General features: G+C 38.2%; 1 protein-coding gene across 5 annotated transcripts in view; it reads right to left on the bottom strand.

Annotated features, from left to right (window-relative positions):
* Nucleotides 1-25131, bottom strand: part of DYRK1A (dual specificity tyrosine phosphorylation regulated kinase 1A) — a 148644-nt gene that overhangs the window by 28748 nt on the left and 94765 nt on the right. For 4 of the 5 annotated variants that reach the window (XM_032392599.1, XM_032392598.1, XM_032392597.1 and 1 more), the window contains 3 exons: nucleotides 11204-11400; nucleotides 3953-4072; nucleotides 1569-1757 (listed from right to left, as the gene is read on the bottom strand). In XM_032392599.1, coding sequence (XP_032248490.1) covers nucleotides 1569-1757; nucleotides 3953-4072; nucleotides 11204-11400 — 506 coding nt within the window. The remainder of the gene's footprint in view (nucleotides 1-1568; nucleotides 1758-3952; nucleotides 4073-11203; nucleotides 11401-25131) is intronic. The other variant, XM_032392600.1, reaches the window with a different exon arrangement.

Here is a 25131-nt window from a genome sequence, read left to right as displayed (position 1 = left end):
CAACAGGTGGTGTAATTTTCAAGATGGAGATAGCGATTCCTCTATCTAGGGTGTTGTTCATCGCCTTACTAAAAGCTGAGCCTCAGAAATGCCTCTCCTTAACAGACTGATAGAGAAGAAGCTGCTTCTCACAAACAAGTAGTATTTCATAAAAAAGGACTCCCAAAATACTGAGAAATCCTGACTCAAAGAAAAAAGAGCTTACAAATCAAGGAAAAGTTCTCTGAGTTATGTACAATTACCGAAATTCCTTGAAATCATGGAAAGGGACAGGTATTTCATGCAGGTGACATGAGGGCCTTGAAGAGCCACACTGGAATTACGGAGGTCTTCTAGCAACCTTGCGCGTATCTCCTTACAGGTTTAATAGCTACAATTTTTCTGGGTCTACACCTGTGACTGCTCATGACCTACCATCTACTTTTTGTCCTAAGCATGATTAGACTGACACATGAAGAATTTTCCCTCACGGGTTGAAAAGAGGCATTTTTTCCTTTATCTCAGGGCAGGAACAGGTAAATAAGAGCATGCAGGTTCCACACACGCAAAAAAGGAGATAGTTCAGGAAAAGTCCTTTTGAACCCCATTCTATCCTCATTACTGAAAAGTCAGAAGAAGTGTTTGGACTGCAAGTTAATAATGGACTCACCACACAGAGTTTGCAAGGCAAAGGAGACTACGATCAACAGTAAAGCACACCTCAAACCAAACCAAACCGAGTGACTCGATGAGATAGGACTGACAAGTGGGAGCAGCTGGGGGGTCCACAGCCAGAGAACAAGTTTCTTAAAAGTGCAAGGACGAAGGTGTGATGGCTCTCAGTCTGAGCACAGCTGATACAAGAAACAGACATATTCAGGGTTTTGTGCTTTGTACTGAGGCTGGATGGGCAGGTGAGGAGGGTAGAGCTGTGAGTGGAGGAGAGGACAGAAATGAAGAGAAACACCAGGTCTCTTGGGAAGCCCCTTCCTCACTCTTCCTGCCAGAAGCTGCTGAATGAGGCTTTCCATCACAGACAACCCCATCACAGTATGAGCCATACTGGTGCTGTGAGAACAGGAAGAGGAAATCCTAAAGACCATCTGCCCACTTCAAGGCCTGGCAGCAGAAGATAAGGTGAGAGGAAAACCCAGGGCACAGCCCCTGGCTTTCCCAGACTCCAAAACAGTGACAGGGCACCTGCTGTGCCAACGGAACTCTCATCTTTCTGAAGAGGAGTATCAGACAGGAAGGTAATTATTTCTAGCACCCACATCCAAGAATCATCCACAGACTGTACAAAAGGGGCAACACTTCCTAGTAGTGATTACAGTCTACCACTCAGTCATTAGTAAGGTAAGTACTAGATAGCTCGAGAGAGTAAATATGGACAAAGAAAGTACAATGGAATTTTTAGACCTGATGTAGTTTTACTAGCTTTAAAGAACTATGATGATCCAAATACTCACATATCCATTGTTTACATGGATTTACAAACACTGAAAACATACTACCGACGGAAAGGCGTTAACAACATGATTCACTAGGAAGTTCTAATTTAGGAAATTCAGCATTTTCCATTAAATTACCTGTCCAAAGGAACCTTTGCCAATCAAGGAGTCAATTTCGTAACGATCCATCCACTTCTCTCCGTTTTTTACAATATAATCATAGTTATCATCATCATAACCATCATTGTAAACCTTCCGCTCCTTCTTATGACTAGAATCGTCTCCCTGGCCCTGTTGGTGTCTTCGCTTCTTTTTTGCATAGTAAACCTGAAATGAGAGTATACAGTGCTTACTGTGTAATTTAAATCTTTGGGGCTTAGCGGGAGGCACATACATATATATCATATGTATCAAGAACATACATGAGACAAGTCTGCCATCAGGAGGAAACTGATGAATTTTTATCCTTCATTAACAAATACAAAAAAATGAAATTAAGAATTTTCTAGTTGCTATCTGAATTACATAACACTGATATATAACCAATGAAAAATGTCTACCCTGAAAGTCATTTTTCAATAATACTGTTTGTACATTTTATAAATAGGTATTAAGTGACTAGTCCAAAGTAGCCCATTCAAGAAGACTAACGGGGCCCGATTTACATTTATTTCTTAAACTAGGGTAAAATTTGTATACGATGAGGTGGCATAGCTCTTAAGAGTTAATATGAGGGATTTGAGGGGAAAAAATATATAGAGATGCCGATGTAATCAGCAAACGCCAAACCAAATAAACAGCATTTTCATCCTCCTCATGTCAATATCCTGCATGCCCTCTGCCAGTCCATCCCAATTTTACATTTGCTCTGAAGGCAAAAAGTTTCATTTTTTTTTTTTAAGCTTTTATTTATTCATGAGAGACAGAGAGAGAGGCAGAAGCAGAGGGAGAAGCAGACTCCCCGCTGAGCAGGGAGCCTGATGAGGGATTGGCTCCCAGGACCCTGGGATCATGACCTGAGCCGAAGGCAGACGCTTCACCATCTGAGCCACCCAGGCGTCCCAGAAGGCAAAATGTTTTAAATATGAAAGTTGAGATATAGATGAACTGAAATTCTACTAAAAGGTCCTCTGAGACACGCCCAGTTTTTAAGCCTCTAATAAAGTGACAATTAGTGAAAACTAGCCACTCCCTCCCTTCCCCCACACTAAAGGCCATTAATCCTGTGGCTGATCACAGTTGAGTTATTTTCCTTCTATGTGTTTTTCTTACAAAACTGTTTCTAATACCAGTAAAAAATAACAGGTAGACTAGGCAATAGTCCAAGTAACTGGTAACTAACTGAGGAAATTATAAGGTACATTGCATAGAATAACATCAGAACAACGCTTGTTTACAAGGTGGCCAAACAGTTAAAAACAAGCTTCAGCAAAGCTACTGTTAAACTTTTTTCACCAAAGCGTCACAATAGCTTTGTTAACAATTTCCAGATATTAACAAACTGACATGAATAAACTGTTAATAATTTATCAGATTTTTCAAGTAATCAAAAGCTAGTTTGGCACATCTTTTCTAAACCATCAAATGTGTACAAAATCCAACTCAGACATGTTCCTCATTGAGTTCATTCTCATCTTCTCTTGCCACACTGCCACAGTAACAGAACGACACTGGCATTAAACAGCGTCAAACTGCAGTAAAATTTACACATACTTAAGAACATCCTTTTAGTTAAACGGCTCTAGAGCTGGTAGAGAAGCCTTTAGAAGGACAGGACGCAGGGCTCCCATGAAGAGGAAAGGAGGCACAAGCACATCCACTCTTCTCCAGAAAAGCTCATTTCATAATTAATTACAGAGCTAGAGCTGAGGCTAGAAGCAAATGGCAGTTAAGTCAAAGGTCTAAGACACCAGAAAAAAAATGTTATGGAAGTGAAGGGCCAAGTTGGAATAGGAGTAATTCAAGTGCTCTGGTTTTTGTTTTTTTGTTGTTTTACTCTATTTACATCCACCAAAAAGGCTTTCAAGTATCTTACAATAAAAGAACACACATAAAAATTTAAAAGACAATTTAAAACCACAGAAATATAAATATATCAAATAAACTAGGACAAATGCCTGTTAAATGGGTATTAAATAGATCTCTGAGCTTCCTGACATCCATGGCAAAAACAGAAAACAGATATATAAAAACTTAAACAAAATTCTAACATATATATAATTTTACATTGTCATTATTCCCTTCCTTTCTTCTGAGTTGTTACAGAAATAATATCTTAGCATATATTAAAAACAACTTTAGAAGTTATCCCCAAGTATCTTAATTTTTGGCAGTCTCTGTTAATAGAGCTTTTTTCTTTTACATGATTATAATTATATTATCTATAAATCATTAACTTACCAATAATCAGCAATATTACAATCACTGGGAATAAAGTTTACTGTATTTAAAGGGGCCACAAAATAACTTTTCTGTCCTGGTCTATTGCAAGATATGCTGTTAAAACAAATCAGTAGTCTTACCTCATTAATATGCTTATATGTTTTGATCAAGTCAACAGAAAGTTTTCTCAAGGGAGCAGTTGCTGGATCACGGAAGGTTTGGGGCATCCGCCTCTGTAACATGACAATATCAGGCATCACCTTAAATAGACAGAAAAAACTAGCACTTTAACTATACTTCACTGGTATAAATCCCCTCTCTTCTGTAACCTGTGTGTATGTATTTAAAAAAAAAAAAGACAACTACATTAGAAGATTATACATCCTCTCTCAGTTACCTCTTTCAACCGGATTCCAATGAGGACAACCACTGGAACAAATAAATGAAATTAGAAGATAATGTGCCAGCTGCCCAAGGCTTTCGATCTTGTTCCTCAGATTAAACAGTAGGAGCACAGACCCCCGGGGCCCAGGAGACACACAGGATGCTGCCCAAAGAGGGCTTCTCCACCATACAAGGAAAAGCTCCTGAATTACTCCTAAGGCCTCACCTGGCTCACAGCAGGTAAAGACAGAGACACAGCCCACGTCTGGCTTCCCAGGACAGGATTTCAGGACCCACTTGGCCCCACGAAGCAAAGCAAGGTGGCCATGGAGCAGGAGCAGAGCATGGCACTGCAGAAGTGCAGCTCCCAGCACCCCCAGACCCTAGCTGAAATCTACACTTCTTTCTTTTTTTTTTTTAAAGTGGGCTCCCCGTTCTTGAGATCAAGACCTGCGCTAGGATCAAGAGTCAGACACTTAACCAACTGAGCCACCCAGGAGCCCCTGGCACTTGTTTTTTTTTTAACACAACTGAGGAGAACATTCTCACGGTAACATGCCCGACCTTACCCTCCATATTCCCTTTCCCCCTTAGCACCTATCACCACCTGATATACTATATTTACTCATTACTGGTTTTAGTTTTTTCTCCTTCTCCTTCCACTACACGAAAAACTCCATGAGGTCAGGGATTCCTTTGTTCAGCGTTGTATTCCCTTTGCCTAAAACAGTAGTGGGCACACAGATGTTTAATAAGTATTTGTTGAATAAACAAATGAATCCATTATACCAAAATCTCTACTTACAATTACATTAGGAGCTGATCACAAATAAGTTCCAGAAAACACCTTAAAGCTCATGAAACTTTTAAAAACTAATTTCAACCATATTCCAGTAACAACCCCCCCAACCCCCGCCCTAATTCTAAACTGCATCTCCTTCATCATCCAACAGGTAGTCAGAGTTCAACTGTGAGCTTCCTGCTAGATGGGGGATAGAGCAGGGACCACCCTCCATACACATACTGGAATGGCATGTCAATGGTCCTGGACTACTGTTCATACCCCACTCTTCCACCAGTAAAGGGGTCCCAACTAGGATCAACAGATCCTCAAAACCAATTAATTATATCAAGGTACCTACAGTCACCATCACTAGCCATCCATGGGTTCCTGTCTAGCTCTCACAGACACTGAAGCCAGGAAAATCTACTGAGCCCGAAGCCCCTAGAGCACAGCCCCTCTCCAAGGATGCTCAGGTCAATTTGACATGCTGAGAGACAGCAAATGCATCATACCAAGGCCTCACAGAAATGTCTGGAGTCTTGGGATAATTAACCAACTTAACCCACACTAACAAAAAAGAGAGTTGGTCTGTAAGGTGACAGTGGACCTAACAGGAAAGAATCACCATCCCCTTGGTATGAAAAGATGGAATGATCACGGCAGTTTCCCAGGTACATGTTCTCTGAAACCAATATTAACTTTAGTTTCCTCTGCCTCTATACTCAAACTCTAAAAAGCTGTTATCCAGATGGCAAATTTACTGAATTACTATAGTAAGTTAGTAATTATCTTTTCTCATGATCCTCTCCTCCTTAAGGTTCCAAATAAGGTTTAAGGGGGTAAAAATCTTCAGTGGTTATAACTACTTATCTGAAAAGATAGCAGCAATTAATAAGTAAATCTGAATTACTGAATTTTTCAAATATATACAGTTTCATTTTGCTAAATATAAAGAGTATGTACAATGAGGTTCACAGGACATTTTATTCTTATACTATTCCTTAGAGATGTAATTTAATGAATAAACAATATTGGTAATAAGCATGTCAATTATTTTTATGTTAATGAATGCTATAAGCATTTAAAATACTGGAAAAGGTTTCCCTTCACAAATTTCCTTTTTTATTTTTTAAGACCCTGGCATTGTTTTCATGCAGGGAATTTACTCCAACAAGACCCTTCTTGGGAGTGCTGGAACGCAGCCGCACCCCACTATGAGGTCGCACAGAACCTCAACCAGTGAGGTATTATGTCACTACTGTAAGAGAAGTTGACAGAAGGTATAACTGTTAGAAACAAATGATTACTTAAGTCATTAATAATAAAGTAAGAGTAGCAAGTATTTGCTACACACTCTATTAGGAGCATACGTATTTTTGCATCTCTCATATAATCCTCTCAACAATCTCCTGAGGATGAGTAGTTTTCCTGTCACCAGCTTACAAATGCGAAACCCAAGTCTCTGATGTGAACTGCTTGCCCAAAGCTCCCCAGCTCATAGAGAGCACAGGTAAGATGGGATCCGAGATCCTGCAAAGTCCCACGCTCTATACCGTAACATTGGGCCAAGAGGTCCTGGTCATGTTTAGGCCTCGATTGTAACCCTTTTAGTTGAGTCATTTTTAGGCTACTTGTAGGACAACATAATTGAGTTATGCTTAATAAACACCAACAAAATAAGCATATGAATTTATTAAAAAGTCATATACAAAACTGTGAATGTGTTTTAAGTTTTTAAGTTGCCCATCTACAATTCCACTGGTATTTCAAACATCTGAAAAACAGAACCGGTGACTACATCTTTCCACAAATAATTATTCTCACTCAACACACCAAAATCACACAATCAAGACACCAATTTTTAATATACAGGACATATAAGAAACTGGATAGGAACATAATTTTGACTGAGTAACAATGGTTTTCCCGCGCTCAATATGAGCGTGTGCCGTGTGCTTGCCATTTTATAAAATATCGCTAACCTCTTCCAAAGTTGGCCAACTCTGCCTATGAGGCCAAATGATTAGCTAATTCTAAATACCTTACTTTTCTTATGTAGTTCTCACAACAGAAATTACTACTTCAGGAGCATCTGTGTACATAAACCAGATGTGTTCTGCCCACAAACGATCGGCCTTCAGACCAGACTACATCTCATTGTTTCAAATGGCACCTTGTACAGAGCAAGTGCCCAGACTATATGGGAAGAACAAACTAAGTTCTACAAACTAAGTAACACTCCCTCCACTAACTTTCATTGTGATTTCATGTTAGGGAGTCAAATCTTCTGTGTTTTGATCCTGTGCTGCTGTAAGCACAAATCCACATTTAGGAAAAAACATTTCCAAACACTCCGTTACACATCTTCACTGGATTCAAGGCTGGCCCCTAAGCATTTAATGCTTTCTCCCGTTCCTGCTTATCATCACAAAGCCAGAAGAATGTAGAGGAACAGAGCAAGCTCCCTTCTTCCCTTCCACAGTTAGAAAAAAACCCATGGTGTTCAGAGAACCCAGGAAGGAGCTCATCAGGCTGCAAGTGGCTGCTCCCGTCCCTCAGCCGCCGCAAGTGTCCCCACAGCAAAATGGCAAGTTGATGAGCTATCCTACTGCTGCCTCAAGCTATCTGGCTCTGGAGTTAGAAAAACCCACATCCCCAGTGCTCACAGTTCTTGGACCTTTCTGGGTGCAAACACAGATCACAAAGTGAAGAAAAGCACAGTTTGCATACCCTGCTTAAATCAGTTACAAGAGCTAAAACAATCTTTTTTTTTCTTGAAAAGATTCCATAGTGTAAGCTGCAGGAATTTATTTAAAAACTGTTTTCTTCAGTGTGGAGGTGCCTCAAAAAATTAAAAATAGAGCTACCCTATGACCCAGCAATTGCATTCCTGGGTATTTACCCCAAAGATACAGATGTAGTGAAAAGAAGGGGCACCTGCACCCCAATGTTCATAGTGGCAATGTCCACAATAGCCAAACTGTGGAAAGAGCCAAGATGCCCTTCAACAGATGAATGGATAAAGAAGATGTGGTCCATATATACAATGGAATATTACTCGGCCATCAGAAAGGATGAATAACCAACTTTTGCATCAACATGGATGGGACTGGAGGAGATTATGCTAAATGAAATAAGTCAAGCAGAGAAAGTCAATTATCATATGGTTTCACTTATTTGTGGAACATAAGGAATAGCATGGAGGACATTAGGAGAAGGAAGGGAAAAATGAAGGAGGGGAATCTGAGGGAGAGATGAACCATGAGAGACTATGGACTCCGGAAAACAAACTGAGGGTTCTAGAGGGGTGGGGGTGGGGGATGGGTTAGCCCGGTGATGGGTATTAAGGAGGGCACGTACTGCATGGAGCACTGGGTGTTATACGCAAACAATGAATCGTGGATCATTACATCAAAAGCTAATGATGTATTGTATGGTGAATAACATAACGTAACAAAATAAAATTTTAAATTTAAAAAAATAAATAAAAACTGTTTTCTAGCTTAATAATACCTAACTCTATCCATTTCATTTATATTTATCTCATATTTTCATATATAATGAAGAATTAGGAACACTATTTTCTGCCTTCCTTGCTATTGTGAGAGCCACTGACACAGCTGAAAACCACAGGCAGCGCACACCCAGAGTTACCGGCAGAGGCTAAGAACCATGGAAGGTACCGTGAAAATGCTCACGGCTCAAAGCGACTGAGCATTCCTAACATCAAGCATAGTTTTCTACAATTACTTTTACTACATTTCTCTTGCTTCCTAAATTTATCTTTTGAACAAAACTGGGTTTAAAAACTTGTATAAAACACACCACTCATATAACCAGAAATAAAATGTTAAAGTTAGCTCATTTCAATTACTTGTTCAATAAATCTTTTGGGGGGGGGGGGAAGAAAAAAAAACCCTGATAGGATGATTAATAAGAAACCACTGAAATCAAGTAATAAAATTATAGAAGTTTACAGCTAGACTTAAGTTTAGAGAAATTTAGGTTTGGAGGGGGGGTTATAGTCGAAGGTCCCAATCTTACATTCAAGGAACAGACAGAAGGGCCCATGTGACCTGACTCACCTCACACAACTACATCATGAGTCAAGACCTTGAGCCCATGTCTTAGGACTTGCAGAACATGCCGTATCAGCACACAGTTTTAGTGTTTTACACTTCAGTTATAAGAAAAACCTCTTCTAATCTGCCTCATTAGGTTCAGAAATTTCTGGGGTTGGTAGAAATATCTGGCTGAATACTGTTACTTAAAAGACATTCTTTTTACATCATATGAATCTTTAAAAATATTTTATAACTTAAAATGGAAATAACTAAAGGAATTATTTATTTAAAATCACCCACAAATGTTAGTTGTATCTAAAAACAGGTACTGTGCTAACTGAATTACCTACTACAATAATAAAACCACAAAGTAACTCTAAAGGACTGGAATTTTTTCTAGCCCTCCATAGACACCGGTGTTATAGAACAGAAGAGCACTGTGTCTAAGAAGAAAAGAACCTGGCCTGGACCTCCAAGTCTACTGCTTCAACACTTGGAGAAGTCACAGATGGGAGCTTAGTCTGTTCAGCTGTAAAATATTAAAAACAGGCGCCCTGCCTGAGAGGCTGCTTTTTGAACTGAGAAAATGAATCCAAACATACCGTTTCTTAAAAGTACAGGTGACTCTTGAACAATGCGGGAGTTAGGAACACCAACCCCCCACCCCATGCAATTGAAAAATCCATGCGTAACTTTTGACTCTCCAAAAACTTAGTTACTAATAGCCTACTGCTGGCCAGAAGCCTTGCCAATAAACAGCTGATTAACACATACTTCGTTTATTATACACTCTATTCTCACAATAAAGTAAGCTAGAGAACGGAAGCTATTACTAAGAAAATCATAAGGAAGAAAAATACATTTACATTACTGTATTTATCAAAAAAATCCACATGTAAGTGGGTTCGCTCAATTCAAACCTGTTGTTCAAGGGCCAACTGTACAATGCAAATGACTCATTGTGCTATTACTACTTTTTGGATGTCCACAGAACTTTCTTCTGGTATACAAACACTTTCCAGCTTTGAACATTCGACCAACTGCTCCAACTCTCAAACATACACCTTCTCAATTTACTACATAAAACAAATTCTTAAGTCTTGCCATAATTCAACTTACTATTAACTATGAATGCTATTCACATGCTACATACATTTTATAAATGCAAAGTCAGATCAACTACTGACAAAAATCTTAATACATACAAGGGATGCCCCCTAATCGTAATGTGACTTTACTATAGCCAATTTCATTAAAACCACATACTATTGAATTAGAAATAAACCACATTTCCTTCAAATAATCCAGCATAAGAAATACATTGAAATTTTCCAAGTTTTTGATCATCATTTGATATATTAAATGACCTAAAGAAAACAGTGGCAACCCCAATTCCTAAGTGCATGGAAAAAATCCTTGGTCAGCATTCATCATATCCTCCCCATCCCAGTGGGGAAAGAAATTTTACCTCAACCATAGTTAGTAAAAAAATTCTCCCAAACCAAAAATCAATGTAGTGATGAATGCAGTTAATTCAGGAAATATTATGAATGCGCACCTACACACTTGCACATACGAATACATGTATGTATAGCGAGAGATTTCTACATTTATTCTGTTAACTACCCATTAAAAAAAAAAAACAGCTGAATCTCTAGTCTGAATATTAAAATGACCAGCAAGGTTAATTCGCATTACATTTTTTTCTTTTACATTTTAAGAAGTTTCGTACTATAATAAATGTGCACTAAAGTAGTTTATAACAGCATAAAATCAGCTCTGTAAGTTTGTGATAATGGAATCTGACTTGTTTTCCTATAACTTTATTTTTCTACTTACCCACCTTTTCATAAAAATAAGCTTCCAGTTTCTTCATTTTAATTAATATTCTTTAAAAATAACTTTTTCCCTCCCTATTACAGAATGAGAGAATGTGGTTATGGCTTATGAGTGTTTTTTAATTAAGTGGGATACACAGAAAAAAGAAAAAGCCAACACACTTTTTAATGCATACTTCTTATCATCTCTCATCAATCCAGAATCTCATGTGGCATGTAAAACTGAAAACCATTAAACCATTTTTGTGTATTTACTGTTCTCCCATTTTAAGGAATAAACTACCACACCAACAAATAATTTCTGATACGTCATAAACTTACCTGGTTAGTTAGAGGTTGCTGAATCTGGTCAGAATAAGATAAGGCAGAAACCTGTTGGTCACTTATGTTTGGCTGGCGACGGTCACTGTACTGATGTGAATGGGGCATCTGTCCAGCCATCTGAAGGCCAGCAGCATGGAATGAAAATGACGGTGCAAGCCGAACAGATGAAGGTTTGCATGCTGAAGTCTCTCCTCCTACGAGAAGACAACAAGTGAAGTTGAAAGGATGTATTTATATCCTAATGTCTGCATCTTTTGACCTATATGATAGTTCCTTCCATAAGGACCTTAGGATGTTCGAACATATTAAAAACTTCTAAAACTACAAAGTGCAAACAAGAAACTACACTTGACACAACAGTTCTGTTAAACGGTATAAAATATGGTGATTTAAGTGAGTGTCTATAAATCTGTAGCAAGAGAAAATCTTAAGTAAATCTTTTTGTAAAGCAATAGGAATAACAACCCTTAATACTTATTTTCACTTATGAGATTTTCATCGAGAACTGTTAAGCTGCACAAGAATATCTGATTTCTTGAGAAAGGCCTCTCCGATGGATCAGCTCCTTTGAAACCAATTCAAAGGAACACTGCTGAGATGCTGCTTTGCACCTGCCAGGTGTATGCAATCAATATTCCAGCATCCCCCAAACCAAGTGAAAGATCCGTCTTAATGGTGCTCACCACTGACATCGGTAATTAAAAGTTGAGCATACAAACACACAGGCACAAATTCACAGGATGCTGGATTCCTCCAAACTCTTCGACACAGTCGTAAGAGCACCCAGACCTGGCAAGCGCACTGCAAGTGTGAATGGCCAATAATGATCCCACAAGTAGGCTGGGACCGCAGTCATGATTTTCATCGTAGACGTGGAAAATTAACACTTGGTCAAAAGTATTTGATAGTTAATTAATAAAAGTTAATTCTTCCTTTAAAAAAAGAAAGAAAAGAAAAAAGAACTTTCTTCCTAAATTTAACCACACTTTTAATCACAGACTAAAGCCAAAATGCGAAGTGCCAAACCCTGGTCAACAAACTGAGGACCCAGAATTCCGGTGCTTGTCTTCCTGAATACACCAGCTAACTGCAACCATACAACAGACCATACTGTTCAGCACCAGGGTGCTCTTGCTAACGTACTGTTTCAGACATACGAGAGCGCTGGCCCAACAGCGCAGAGCACGGATGTTCAGCCAGACTGCTGCAGTCTGAAATCCAGCTCCACGCTTACTGACTCTGTGGCCTTGCACACCTAACTTCCTAAAAAATTAGAGTAATATCTACCTCAAAAGCCTGTGGTGAAGGTTAAGTGCTTTCATATGTGTAAAATACTTAGAATAGCTCTGGCAATTAATAAATGGCCCAATATTGGCTGCAACTGCTGTATTGTGATGTATAGTAAAGAACAATAGAGAGAGTACCCACTTTTGTGGGGCTAACAACCTCTAAGGGAATGTCACATAGACTCCCCAAACTGAAGAGAACAAAGCTCAATTCTCTCAAAATATAAGTTCCACTTCTATTTTCTACCACAGCAAATGACACCGTCTTCCCCCCAGTCAACCAGAAGCAAAGCTCCTGGAGTCCAGTGAGAGCTCTTCTCCCTCACAGACTAACCTCATGCGAACAGCCGCCCAATCTTGCTGGTTCTACCTCCCATAACATTCAAATACAGTCACTTCTCATCTCCAGTAACCCATGCCTCACTTAGAGGACTAAAACAGATTCCTAAAAGCTCTTTCTATCTTTACTCTGCCCATTTCTGATTTCTTCAGTAAGATACTAGAGTGACTTTTCTGAAGTGCACATCTCAAGGCCTCCACCCCCACTGAAACGGGACTATAACCTGCCTCGGCACTGCTTTCAGACCTTAGCTTCTGTCTCCCTCCATTACAGCATGAGGTCCTTAACGGACCCACAGTACAGGATCAATAAGTATTTGCTGAATAAGTAAAATGACAGTGTTACTATCATCAAAGATGGGGTAATTTTCTAAACATTTCATTACTCATACTAAAAAAATACAGTCAATTTAATTACATAGAACAACGCTGTTCAGTTAAAAAAAAAAAAAAAACTGGGGGGGAGCACCTGTGTAGCTCAGTCGGTTAAGTGTCTGCCTTCAGCTCAGGTCATGGTAAGTGGGCTCTCTCCTCAGCGAGGAGTCTGCTTCTCCCTCTCACTCTCCCTCTGTGCTCTCTCTCAAATAAATAAATATTTTTTAAAAAACTGGGAATTTATCATAAGGATATAATCGAGGACGCTCACAAAGACAGGGAAGAATGTTTATCTTGGTATTGTCTACAACAGCAAAAAAAAAAAAAAGGAAACCTAAATGTCAAGTAATGGAGGGAAAGGGAGGCTTCACATTTGCGTGTTAAAATCACAAAAAAACTGGGAAGGAATATAAACATATATAAAAAAGATTGAGTTCTTTGATATATATATAGCTCTTGTAAATAAACCATAAAAACAGTAAGGCCCTAAATGACAAATTACTTAACTACTCTAGGTCTTAGTTTCCCTATCTATGCAGCAGAGTTATTATTATACTAACCCTATTCCCTTAGGTCTATTATGAAGTTTTTTAAAATAAGACACCACAAGTAAGCCATGAATAATGGATCCTAGTACTTTAAAAAAATATTAGCTTCTATTATCAATGTCATTATTATAGACTATGTTTAAACTTACTTATAATATATAGAAATAAGTATAAAATCATTAGTATACAGCTTAAATAATTATCAATTGAACCTGTGACAAGGAAAAAAAAAAATGGCCATCATGCCAGAAACCCCCCAACACCACTCCATGACCCTCTCAATCAATACCCAATTTCCTCTACCCCAAAGTTACTATCTTGACCTCCAAAACCAGATTAGTTATAACTCTACATAAATGGGTTTATTCACTTCATGTTACGTTTATAAGTTGTGGTTTATTCATTATCATTACTTTTTGGTATCCCATCATGTGAACATGTGATGATTTACTTATCTCTTTGACTTCTGATTGACATTTGGATTATTCTTAGTTTAGAGCTATTATAAATAATGCCACTAGGAAGAGTCTTGTTAAGTGTCTTTTGGAATATATAGAGATGCTGTTCTGCTGTTTTTCCCCTAGCAGTATATGAAAAATCCCCTGTTTCATTCCTTCACTAACACTTAGAATCATTATTCTTTCTAATTTTCAACCATTACTGGAGGTGTGTAGTGGTACTCCACTAAGAGTTGAACTTATATTTTCCCAGTGACTATGATCATCTTTTGATTTATTTATGGCCAGTTAAATACCCACTTCTGTGAAATGCCCATTCAGGTTGCTTTTCCATTTTTCTATCAAGAAAGTTTTTTCTTATACATTTCTAAAACTTAGAACATTTTATTTGTAACATATTTTGGGTATGAGCCCTTTATTGGCTGTAAGTGGTTTGCACTGTCACCCTCTTAATGGTGTTTTTTAACCAGCACAATCTCTTAATTTTACCACCCTTTGTTTTAGAATTAGTATTTTTGGTGTCCATTTAAGAAATGTTCCCTTATACCAAAGTTATCAAGAAATTCTACATTACCTTCTAGAAGTTCAGTTTCACCATTCACATCCAGATGGACAATGCTCTTGGATTGGATTTCTGTGCATGTGTACCAAAGGAATCAAGTTCCATTCCCCCGCCACAACCCCAAATGGACATTTGATTGACTCAGGACCAATGATTAAAAAGATAAACTTTCCCTGCTGCTCCGCAATGCCATCTTTATCATAAATGACATGCCTGGGGCGCCTGGGTGGTTCAGTCATTAAGCGTCTGCCTTCGGCTCAGGTCATAATCCCAGGGTCCTGGGATCGAGCCCCACGTTGGGCTCCCTGCTCAGCAGGAAGCCTGCTTCTCCCTCTCCCACTCCCCCTGCTTGTGTTCCCTCTCTCACTGTCTGTCAAATAAATAAAATCTTTTTTAAAAAAATAAATAAACGACATGCCCATATGTGTTTAGATCTGGTTTTAGATTCTCTATTCTGTTCTACTGGACACAGACCTACCTAGATTTCTTAAAACTTTGTGTAAGAACCAGCTAGTTTTAATATCCAGTAGAGAATTTTGTGGTTCCTCAAGAATGGTTTGGTTAGGGGCGCCTGGGTGGCTCAGTTGTTAAGCATCTGCCTTCGGCTCAGGTCATGATCCCGGGGTCCTGGGATCGAGCCCCGCATCAGGCCCCCTGCTCCGCGGGAGGCCTGCTTCTCCCTCTCCCATTCCCCCTGCTTGTGTTTCCGATCTCTCTCTGTTTCTCTCTGTCAAATAAATAAATAAAATCTTAAAAAAAACAAAAAGAATGATTTGGTCATTCTTAGCCCTTTGCATGCCCATGTATGATTTAGAATTAGCTCATCAAAATCACAAAACAAAAAAACACATGTTGGCACTGTGGTTGAAACTGCACATTGTCCAATCAATTGACTGCAATTGATCCAATCAATTATGTGCATTAAACTGAACAGTGGACTGTTCAATAGTTTTTTGCAATGATGAATTTATCAGCATTGTCTAATAAGCAGCTACTAGCACTACTAGGCATTTGAACAGTTTTATTTTTTCCTTCCTAATCCTTATTCTTCCTCTCGCCTTATTCTACTTGCTGTTGTCCCTCTAATACAGTGATGATCAGAAGAGGAGATACAGGTACCCCTGTCCCACTCCCAATCTCAGGAAGTATGCTTTCAACGTTTCTCTAGTATTGTGGTTACTGTAGGTTTTTAATGGATAACCATTATCAGATGAATCAAGTTCCTTTCTAGTCCTAGTTTGCTAAAACTTTTTCCTCACAAATGGATGCTGAATTTTATTAAATGCTTTTTCTACACCCACTGAGATGACACCAGTTTTCTGATCTACACTGTTAACATGGTGAAATACACTGATTGATTTTTTAATGTTAAACTGACTTTGCGTTTCCTGGAACACAGTTTGTTCATGATTATCGTTTTTGTGACAATTCACTGATGAAACCACCTGGCCTTAAGAGTTTTTTTCTTTGTGGGTAGTTAAAAGTTAATAATTAAAAGTTGTCTTTCTTTAATAGGACTACTGAAATTTTGTATTTCCTGGTGTGCCTGTTTTGATAAGTTGTAGTTTTCTAATAGTATATCTTCATCTACATTTCAGACACACTGGCATCAAGCTCTTCATTATACCCTCTAAGCTTTTCTATCAAGATGTAGGTATAATTGTAGTGATACCCCTTCAAGTCAGCTCTGGTTAATGAGGTCTTCTCCTACCTTGTCATCAGTTTAATCAAAAGTTTACTAATTTTATTAAGTAACCTCTTTTATATGGGGTTTTCTATTTCTGCTCTCATCTTGTTCTATCAATTAGCAAGAGAGGTATGTTAAAAATATTCCGTTTAAGCATGTTATTGGATTACATAAATTTAGACTTGTTCCACCTTCCTAATGAATAAAACCTTCATCATCATAAACAGCCCTTCTTTATTTCCAATAATACTTCCCCTTGTCTGATATTAGTATGACTGCACCACGCTTGCTCTTATTCTTTGTGTGGTATGCCTTCTGTCCACCCTTTACTGTCAACTCCCCGTTCCCTTATTTTAGATTTGTCTTTTATAAACAGTTTGTAGTTTATAAGTTTATTTAATTTACAAATGTACACTAATAAGAGTACATAAGTACACTGTAACTATACTATACTAGTACACTCTAACACTTAACTCTAAGTTTATCCAATATACGAATGTACACTAATAACCTTTCTATTTATTCCAACCATTTTATGTTCCTTTCTTACCTTCTGCTGGACTGAAATTTCTATACCTCCCCGACACGCAAATTATTTTATTATTTTTTAGTTATCTTATACATTACAATATAGATTACTAATCTTTGACTCATAAAAATCTAATTGTTGTATACTATTGTTGACTTAGGTATGTATACACACACACAATCACAAGACTTCAACTAATCATCCAGCATGGGTAGAATCAGACTCAGGGATACATTTGGAGGCAGAGATGGATGGATAAATTTTGTGATATCCAGATAGCTATGAAAGAAATACAAAGAAATGGCTAGCTGCTACTTATTATGGTGATACTATCCTCCTAAAATATGCGTTTTATTTTCTGAATCTAGATCCAATCAATTATATGCATTAAAATCAACAAGCACTGAGAGGTTACTATGGCACTGTTTGGGAGTGACAATGACACCCATGATCTGTAACAGCACCTCACAAACTTTAATGTTCTTACAAATTGCCTTTGAATCCTATTAAAAATGCAGATTCTGATTCAGTACATCTAGGATAGGGCTTGAGAGTCTACATTTCTAACAAGCCACCAGATGATGCCAATGCTGCATCTAAAAAACAATATAATTGCTTAACTTAATAAAAGAAAGGTATTTTCCGACTAATCCAAGTAGCAGATAATCCAAACATAACCTATAATCCTGACTACCCAATACACCACAGGGCTGATTTCCTCCCCCCCCCGCAACAGATTTGCCTTCCTAGTTAGATATTTGGTTTTTTTTTTTTATCATTATTAAAACACATACACATTCCTGTGCAGGGTGGTATACCAGGTGACAAAGAATCCAATGTTCTTTTTAAATTTTACTGTAGGTAATTTGAACATGGGTTAACAAGAAATAACTTTGTTTTTCGTTTATAGAACTTTTTTTAGATGTTTAACTATACCATTTATCACAACTCCTTAGTAACATTACCAGTTGTGGGGCTGCATACAGGTGTATTTGCCACATGCTGTCTCCTTTCTTAGCTCAACTGCTGTGTGTGAAATCCAGAAAGATATGCAAGTTTAATTTCCTCCCACAATGCCAAAAAGTATTTAAGTTATCCATTCATTCATTCCTCTCTTATGATAAGACTCCAAGAAGGCAAACTAATACGAAATTTCTTGTCAGCCCGATTTAATAATTAGGCCCATTACCACGGCTTTTATTCTTTCCAACATTTCCATCTTCCCTTTCAATTCAAATGTTAATAAGAACAAGGACTCAGTTCATCCTATGATGTTAATAAAGTATTAGGTTGAACTGTAGGAAACTGCTAATATTAGACCTCCTTTGGCCTACAAAACAGCAAGTTCATATGGTTTAACCTGACATCTACACCATACTATATATAATCCTTGTCCAACTAAACTAAAAATTAGCTCTAATATTTTAGCCCAAGAATGTATCAAAATACATGCTTCAACATGAAGTCTTGTAATTTAATGATCATCTTATAATATTTAACCCAAAAGTATCTTCATAATCATTATTTGGAGTTCAGTTCCAAAATAACAGTTTAAACTGCTGCCAAATAGTGTGAAAGACAAGTTGGAGAAAAGTATGCAAGTAGGGTCCTATCTGCAGTTTTTATTTCTTTCTGAACAATACGGATCTTTTTTTTTTACCATGAGCGTGTTTCTAAAATTTCATAAAAATTGTGTTGGTAAATAGCTTACTTAAAAACAAACAAAAAAAACAAAGTAGCTTTTTCATTCCACTCAGGTACTATGTTTCAGCAAAAACCTGTAAAAACCAGAGACCATAACACTAGTAGGAATTAGCAGTGATTCCACAGAGAAGCATTCCAAGAACAGATCTGAGACTGGGAGATGTCAAGCCACAAAAGGCAGAGGTAGACATAGAGCAAACGTCAAACAGAAAAGCCTGGGAGCAGACCATGAATGAAAAACACAATCGTTTATTCACCTCTGACGTTAAGACCCACCAGGAACACCGCCTGTAGCGAACTTCAATTTCTTTGGCTATTAATATGTGGAGAGAGGACCGACCATTCTTGTGGTTATTTTAATTCACATTTGATTTCAAAGAGAAAGAACAATGTTAAAGAACAAAAATAAATGAAAATAATTCGAGTTAATTACAACTATAACATCCAGAAGGTTTGGAAACTCTTACGAGGCCAAGCTTCTGAGACAGACTCCCCTAAGAAAGGAAGGGAGGACAACCAAGACTACATGGGAAAAATGTGCAATGTCACTAGCAACAAGACATGCCCATAACAGAGGAGAAGAAAAACGTCAAAGGAATAATAGCCAACTGCACTTTAAATGAAGTGCTGGGAATACAGGCACAGGACTAAGAGGGTAACTGAACATAAGTCCATGAAAAAAGTTTTGTTCACCAAGATATCATCAGTACCAAGAACAGTGCCTGGCACATGGCCTGCATTCTATAAATATTTGTTCAATGAAACAATGAACTGAATCCATCAGGAATATTTAGAATATGAAGAAATGGTTGAGAAAGGGAGGGAGAGAGCTGAAGGGGGTAAGGATGAAAGAAGTATTTTTACAATGAGGGGCACATGAGTCAGAAATGAAGAACAGTCTAATCATAGCACAGGCTAGAGGAGTCAATTTGTCTTACTCATTTTTATATCCCAAGCACACAGCACACTGCACGGCTCCACAGTAGGTGTTAAATAAATACAGATTAAAGTCAAACTATGTTAGGGCTCTGTCAATTATCTAATGATAAGGACAAATAAATTCATTTCTTATTACCCTCTAGTTAGTGGCCAGTATTTGTCATGACAGAATGCGCGTACACACACACACACACACACACACACACACGGTTTGTTTTGACCGACTAGCCAAAACAGCATATTCAGTTGTCTACAAACACAATGAAATTGCTCATGTAAGATCTAAATAAATGCTCAGGTTTTTCAGTCTGAAACTTTTTAATTAAATTTGTGCATTAAATTATGAACTATAACAATGGGACAGAGATTTTTAAAAAAAAAGCACGTATTTTAAAAAACCTATAACATCAAACTTCCACTTCTGAGCACTTCTGAGTGCCTCATAACTGAACTACCGCACTCACCAGGAGTAGCTACAAAACTGGTCAGACACATGAAATAACTGTTTCCAGACACTAGACAACAGGCAGCGTAGAGCTGTGATCCCTGAGAAGAAGGAAACAAAGCTGGCGAGCTCCACAATCACCCTGGCTTTCTATCTGGGGACAATTTCCAGAGTACGATGTAGAGAGGGGGAGCCCAAATATAATAGTAGTGATCTTGCTGAGTGGGGAAGAGACCAGAGTTCATGGCTACAGAGCTGGCAGGAATTTGTGAGGCAGGCCACAGAAAGAAGGAAGCTTTGCAGAGAAGGCGCTCCATTAATCTACACCTAGAAATCCCCCTGACTCAAATACGAAGCTGCCCAAGCGGCAGGTGCACGTCCGGGAGGGTAGGCAAAAACCAACTTGCCAGGGAGCGATGAGGTGAACCACTAGAACTCACACAGGACCGGGAGACGGTAAGTGCTCCAATCAGCCAGGCTGGAAAAACCCGGAAAACACCACAGACGTTCAAAACAGACCGCCAAAAATCCACACTTCAGGAGTAGAGCTATCCTGGCCCTCCAATAAAGGTTGCCGTCTGCCTGTCCGGACAGACACTGAAACATACCTCAAAGGATCAAGATGGTGTGCAGTCTGCCAGGACAAAATTCAACACCTTTTAAAGGACAACAAAACCCAGATGCTCAACTACCTCGCATTCTTAATGCCCATATCCAACCAAAAATCACCAAGCAACAAGGTGCACCTGGCTGGCTCTGTCGGTAGAGCAGGCAACTCTTAATCTCAGGGTTGTGTGTTCAAGCCCCATGTTGTCTGTATTCAGGAGGAAAACAAACCCATCTATAGATCTAGAAATGATAGAAATAATGAAGTTAGCAGAGAAAAAACAGGTATAGAAAGGTTTTAAAATATAAGGAAAAATGTAAACAAAATAAGAAAAAACAGCAAATCTTGTTTTTTTAAGTTTATTTATTTAAGTAATCTCTATACCCAACAGGGGGCTCCAACTCAAGATCCCAAGATTAAGAGTCACATGCTCCTCCAACTGAGACAGCCAGGTGCCCCAAAACAGCAAATCTTAATAGATAAATAGAAACTATAAAAAGAAACCAAATGGTAATTCTAGAAATGAAAAATAACTGTAAATAGGGGCTCCTGGCTGGCTCAGTCGGTGGAGCTTGCAACTCTTCATCTGGGCGTCATGAGTTCAGGCCCCACATTGGGCAAGGAGTTTACTTAAAAAAAAAAAAAAAAAGAAAAAGAAAAATAACTGAAATGTAAAATTCAGGAATGGATCAAATAGCAGATGGAGCACAGCAGAAGAAAAGATCAGTGAATGTAAGAACAATGCACTATAAATTAACTAAACTGAAAATAAGTATATAATGGAAAAAAATATAAACCAAGCCTCCAAAACCTTCAGAATAAAGTCAAGCTAACATTGCTATTTAAAGGAGGCATCAAAAGGGAGGGAGAGAGAAATTCGGGAAAGAAAATTTATGAAGAACTAAGTCAAAAGTTTTCCAAATTCAACGAAAAGTATCAACCCACAGATCCAAACTCAATCAAGCACAAGCAGTGTAACAATACACACACACACACACACACACTCACTAAGACGCTCAATTGTTAAAAATCAATGATGAAGAAAAAAACTGTAAAAGCAGCCAGAGGTGGGGAAAATACACATTTACATATAGCAGAACCACAGACTTCTCATCAGAAATCATGCACACTAGGAAAAAAACAAAGCAACATCTTAAAATGATAAAAGACCTTTAACCCACAATTCTATATCCACTGAAATAAACCTTCAAAATGAAGGCAAAACACTTTCAGACAAATGAAAGTGAAAAAATGTTTCAACAGCAGACTTGGCACTCCAAAAATGTTCACAGTTCACAGAAGGGAAATGATTCCAGACAGAAACTGAGATCTATACAAAGGAATACAGACCAACAGAAATGGTAGAACTGTAGATAAATAGTAAAGACATTTCTCATCAGTATTTTTAAGAGATAACTCATTGTTTAAAGCAAAAATAACAACATACTGTAGAGTTTATAACATACATAAAGTCACACAGGTGTCAACCACAGCACCAGGGAGGGAGAGAGAAAACGGAAGTACACAACAGCATAACTTAATTAAGGCTGCACATGGTAAGCCCGCAAGCACCTACTAAGAAAGACCAGATGGACAGATGACTAGAATACAGAAAATCTTACTTAACCCTACAGTAAACGGGTCCTTAACCCTTTCAATTACAAAAGGCAAACCAAATTCTTAGAGCTGAAATAAGAGGTCAAGAACTTATTTTTAGTAATAGCATCTGGAACACAAAAGAAATTAAAATAGTCATCCAAAATATAGCTGCTGGATTCCAGAAATTATTATACTGTACACAATATAACATGTAATATGGTTATATTTATATGGCCCCCAATATTCTAAAATTATCAAGTATTTTTAAATAGTAAAAAATAAGCAGATAATAATTTTATAGGTTATCAATAGTCATGAAAATTCCAGGTATTTTTTTTTTTTTACAGTATCCATAATATAAAAATGTTTCATCAGTAATAAACCCATTTTTCCCCATTTCGCAGAAAACAAGGTGCAAGCAACCTTTGATCCTTTAATTTCTAGGAATTGGAGGGGGGAGTGCTTGAAACAGACAGATACACAAAGATATACAATGTCTCTAGAGATACTTTAGAGGTGAGATTACACTTTTTATGAATCCTTAAACCCCTTCATCCTGCTTTGTTCACTACTGAATCCCCAGGACTCAGAACAGTGCTCAGCACACAGCACAAGTTCTGTAAGTAACTGTTGCCTAACTGACTAAATGAGTAGTATAAAAGAGCACAGACATTCATCAACTTATAAATGTGAACCCACCATTTGTAAAGTCAATCTGCCACTGGAAGATTTAGAAATGCCAACACAAAATGGAAGATTAACATGCTGCAATAAATTAAACATACTTTAGGTATGATTACCTGAAATAACTGATTTGAAATAACTGCGACAAAACTTCTAAAAAACTGAAAACAAATACTTTACCAGAAAAAATATACGCGAAAGAAAGCACTTTATTTAACACAACTAAAATAATCACTTCCATAAAGTGTTCACAAATATGCTTTTGAGGCAAATACAATATAAAACAGTTTAACTTCATGATTGTAGTTGAATGATCCTTGCTGGCTTATAATGGTCTTAAATTTATATATTCTCTAACCGCCCCCCCCAACACACCCCAGTCCTTTTGGGGGACAAAAAAAGCAAACTTGTTTCTAATAGAAGTTTAATTTTAGATGTTGTTTCACTGGACAGCCCTGCAGAGGGGCAAAAAATGATGCCTTCCAGACCAGCAGAATCCAGGGAACAGCACGAGGGAACAGCCAATGAGCCAGGACCTGCTGAAGCAGCCTTTTCAGGAATATCAGTGTCTTAATACAAAACCAGCGTTTTGGTCATATATACATGGTCTGAACTACAGGAGTTTCTTTCTAGCAGAGTATTAAAATAACATCATTTATTCAAGAGGTAACTAATCGGGCTAACCTGAGACCAATCCCCTAAGAAAGACATCTACAACCACAGTGAGAGTATCTAGAAGATACACACAGGATGCGATGGCTGTTCTACCAGGCATCCAGATTAATACCACAGAAAATGAGCAGATTAACTGGAGTCCCAACTAGACCATGTGTACGAACGCCAGCCACTTCTCTTAACGGAACAAGGCACCCTCTGACGGCAACCATTCTGACGGCAGCCATTCGGCCTTCAGTAAGTGTGCCGGTCATAAACACGTCAAGATTTCAAGAGTTTTACAAAAATGACATGTCATTCAAATCGACAAATTATATTAGTTATAATCAAGGAACTAATTCTTTCAAGCAAGCTAAGAAATTATCATCACTCAGTTTACATGGTATGCCAGATCCTGAGATTCCAGGGTCTTTCAACAAGAGAAATGAGGACGGCGACCACACAGCTCAACACTCTCAGTCCTGATTTCAAAGCTGTCTCTCACACAAGTACCTGTCAGATGATGTCTCAGCAATTCCAGACACCTGCGATAGGATTCGCAGTAGCCAGCCTAACTGGCAGTAGCATGACAAGAGCATTCCATGAACGCCACTTCCTATTTTCAATCAGAAGATGGGGTTTCCGTTCACTTCTTCCCAAGTCAGTCTCTGTGGGACAGTTAAGGGAAAGCACTGGAACAATCTAGACAAGGTAAGTGCAGGTTTCAAGTGGTTCGTAACCACCTTTGTGAAACCTTATGGTCCAGGGTCCTGCTTTCTACATCCCTACAGATTCCTCTGTAACATGGAAATAGCATATTCATTTATAACACAGGAAAAATAAGAAATACATCTGGAACGTTCAGCTTGCTATATAGAAACACACTGGACTAGGGGCACCTGGGTGGCTCAGTCGGTTAAGCATCTGCCTTCGGCTCAGGTCATGATCCCAGGATTCTGGGATCGAGCCCCGCATCGAGCTCTCTGACAGCGGGGAGCCTGCTTCTCCCTCTCCCTCTGCCTGCCGCTCCCCCTGCTTGTGCTGTCAAAAAAATAAATAAAATCTTAAAAAAAGAAAGAAATACACTGGACTAGGATTTAAGACCTCCTCTTGCTTGCCTTAGCACAAGCGCAAGTACAGCATGGTTACAAACAAGTCCATTTCCTCATACACGAAATGAGAGGATTCATTATCTTGTCCAATCATGTAAGCCCAAAGCATTCCCTCCCTTGTAAAATGCCATGGATCTGAAATGTTATACAGATCGTTGCCAAAGGAAAGAAAAGACTGTGCTCCAAAGTCTGTTTGGAGCTTAAAAGACGTATTTTAAATAATGTCAGCTATATTCTAACTTAGTTCCTTTTTTAAAAAAAATCTATACAAAAACAGTAAAATGCTACTTATCTAAAAAATATTAAAATGTTATGTATACACACATGCGCACATATATAATGTATATATATATGTACATATAAACAAAACTTATTTACCCAAAGACGTGCCCTCCTC

Source organism: Phoca vitulina, unplaced genomic scaffold, assembly GCF_004348235.1.
Source record: "Phoca vitulina isolate PV1807 unplaced genomic scaffold, GSC_HSeal_1.0 scaffold68, whole genome shotgun sequence".
NCBI lineage: Eukaryota > Metazoa > Chordata > Mammalia > Carnivora > Phocidae > Phoca > Phoca vitulina.
The sequence above is the reverse complement of the archived record's forward strand: the minus strand, read 5'-3'. Positions and strand labels throughout refer to the sequence as shown.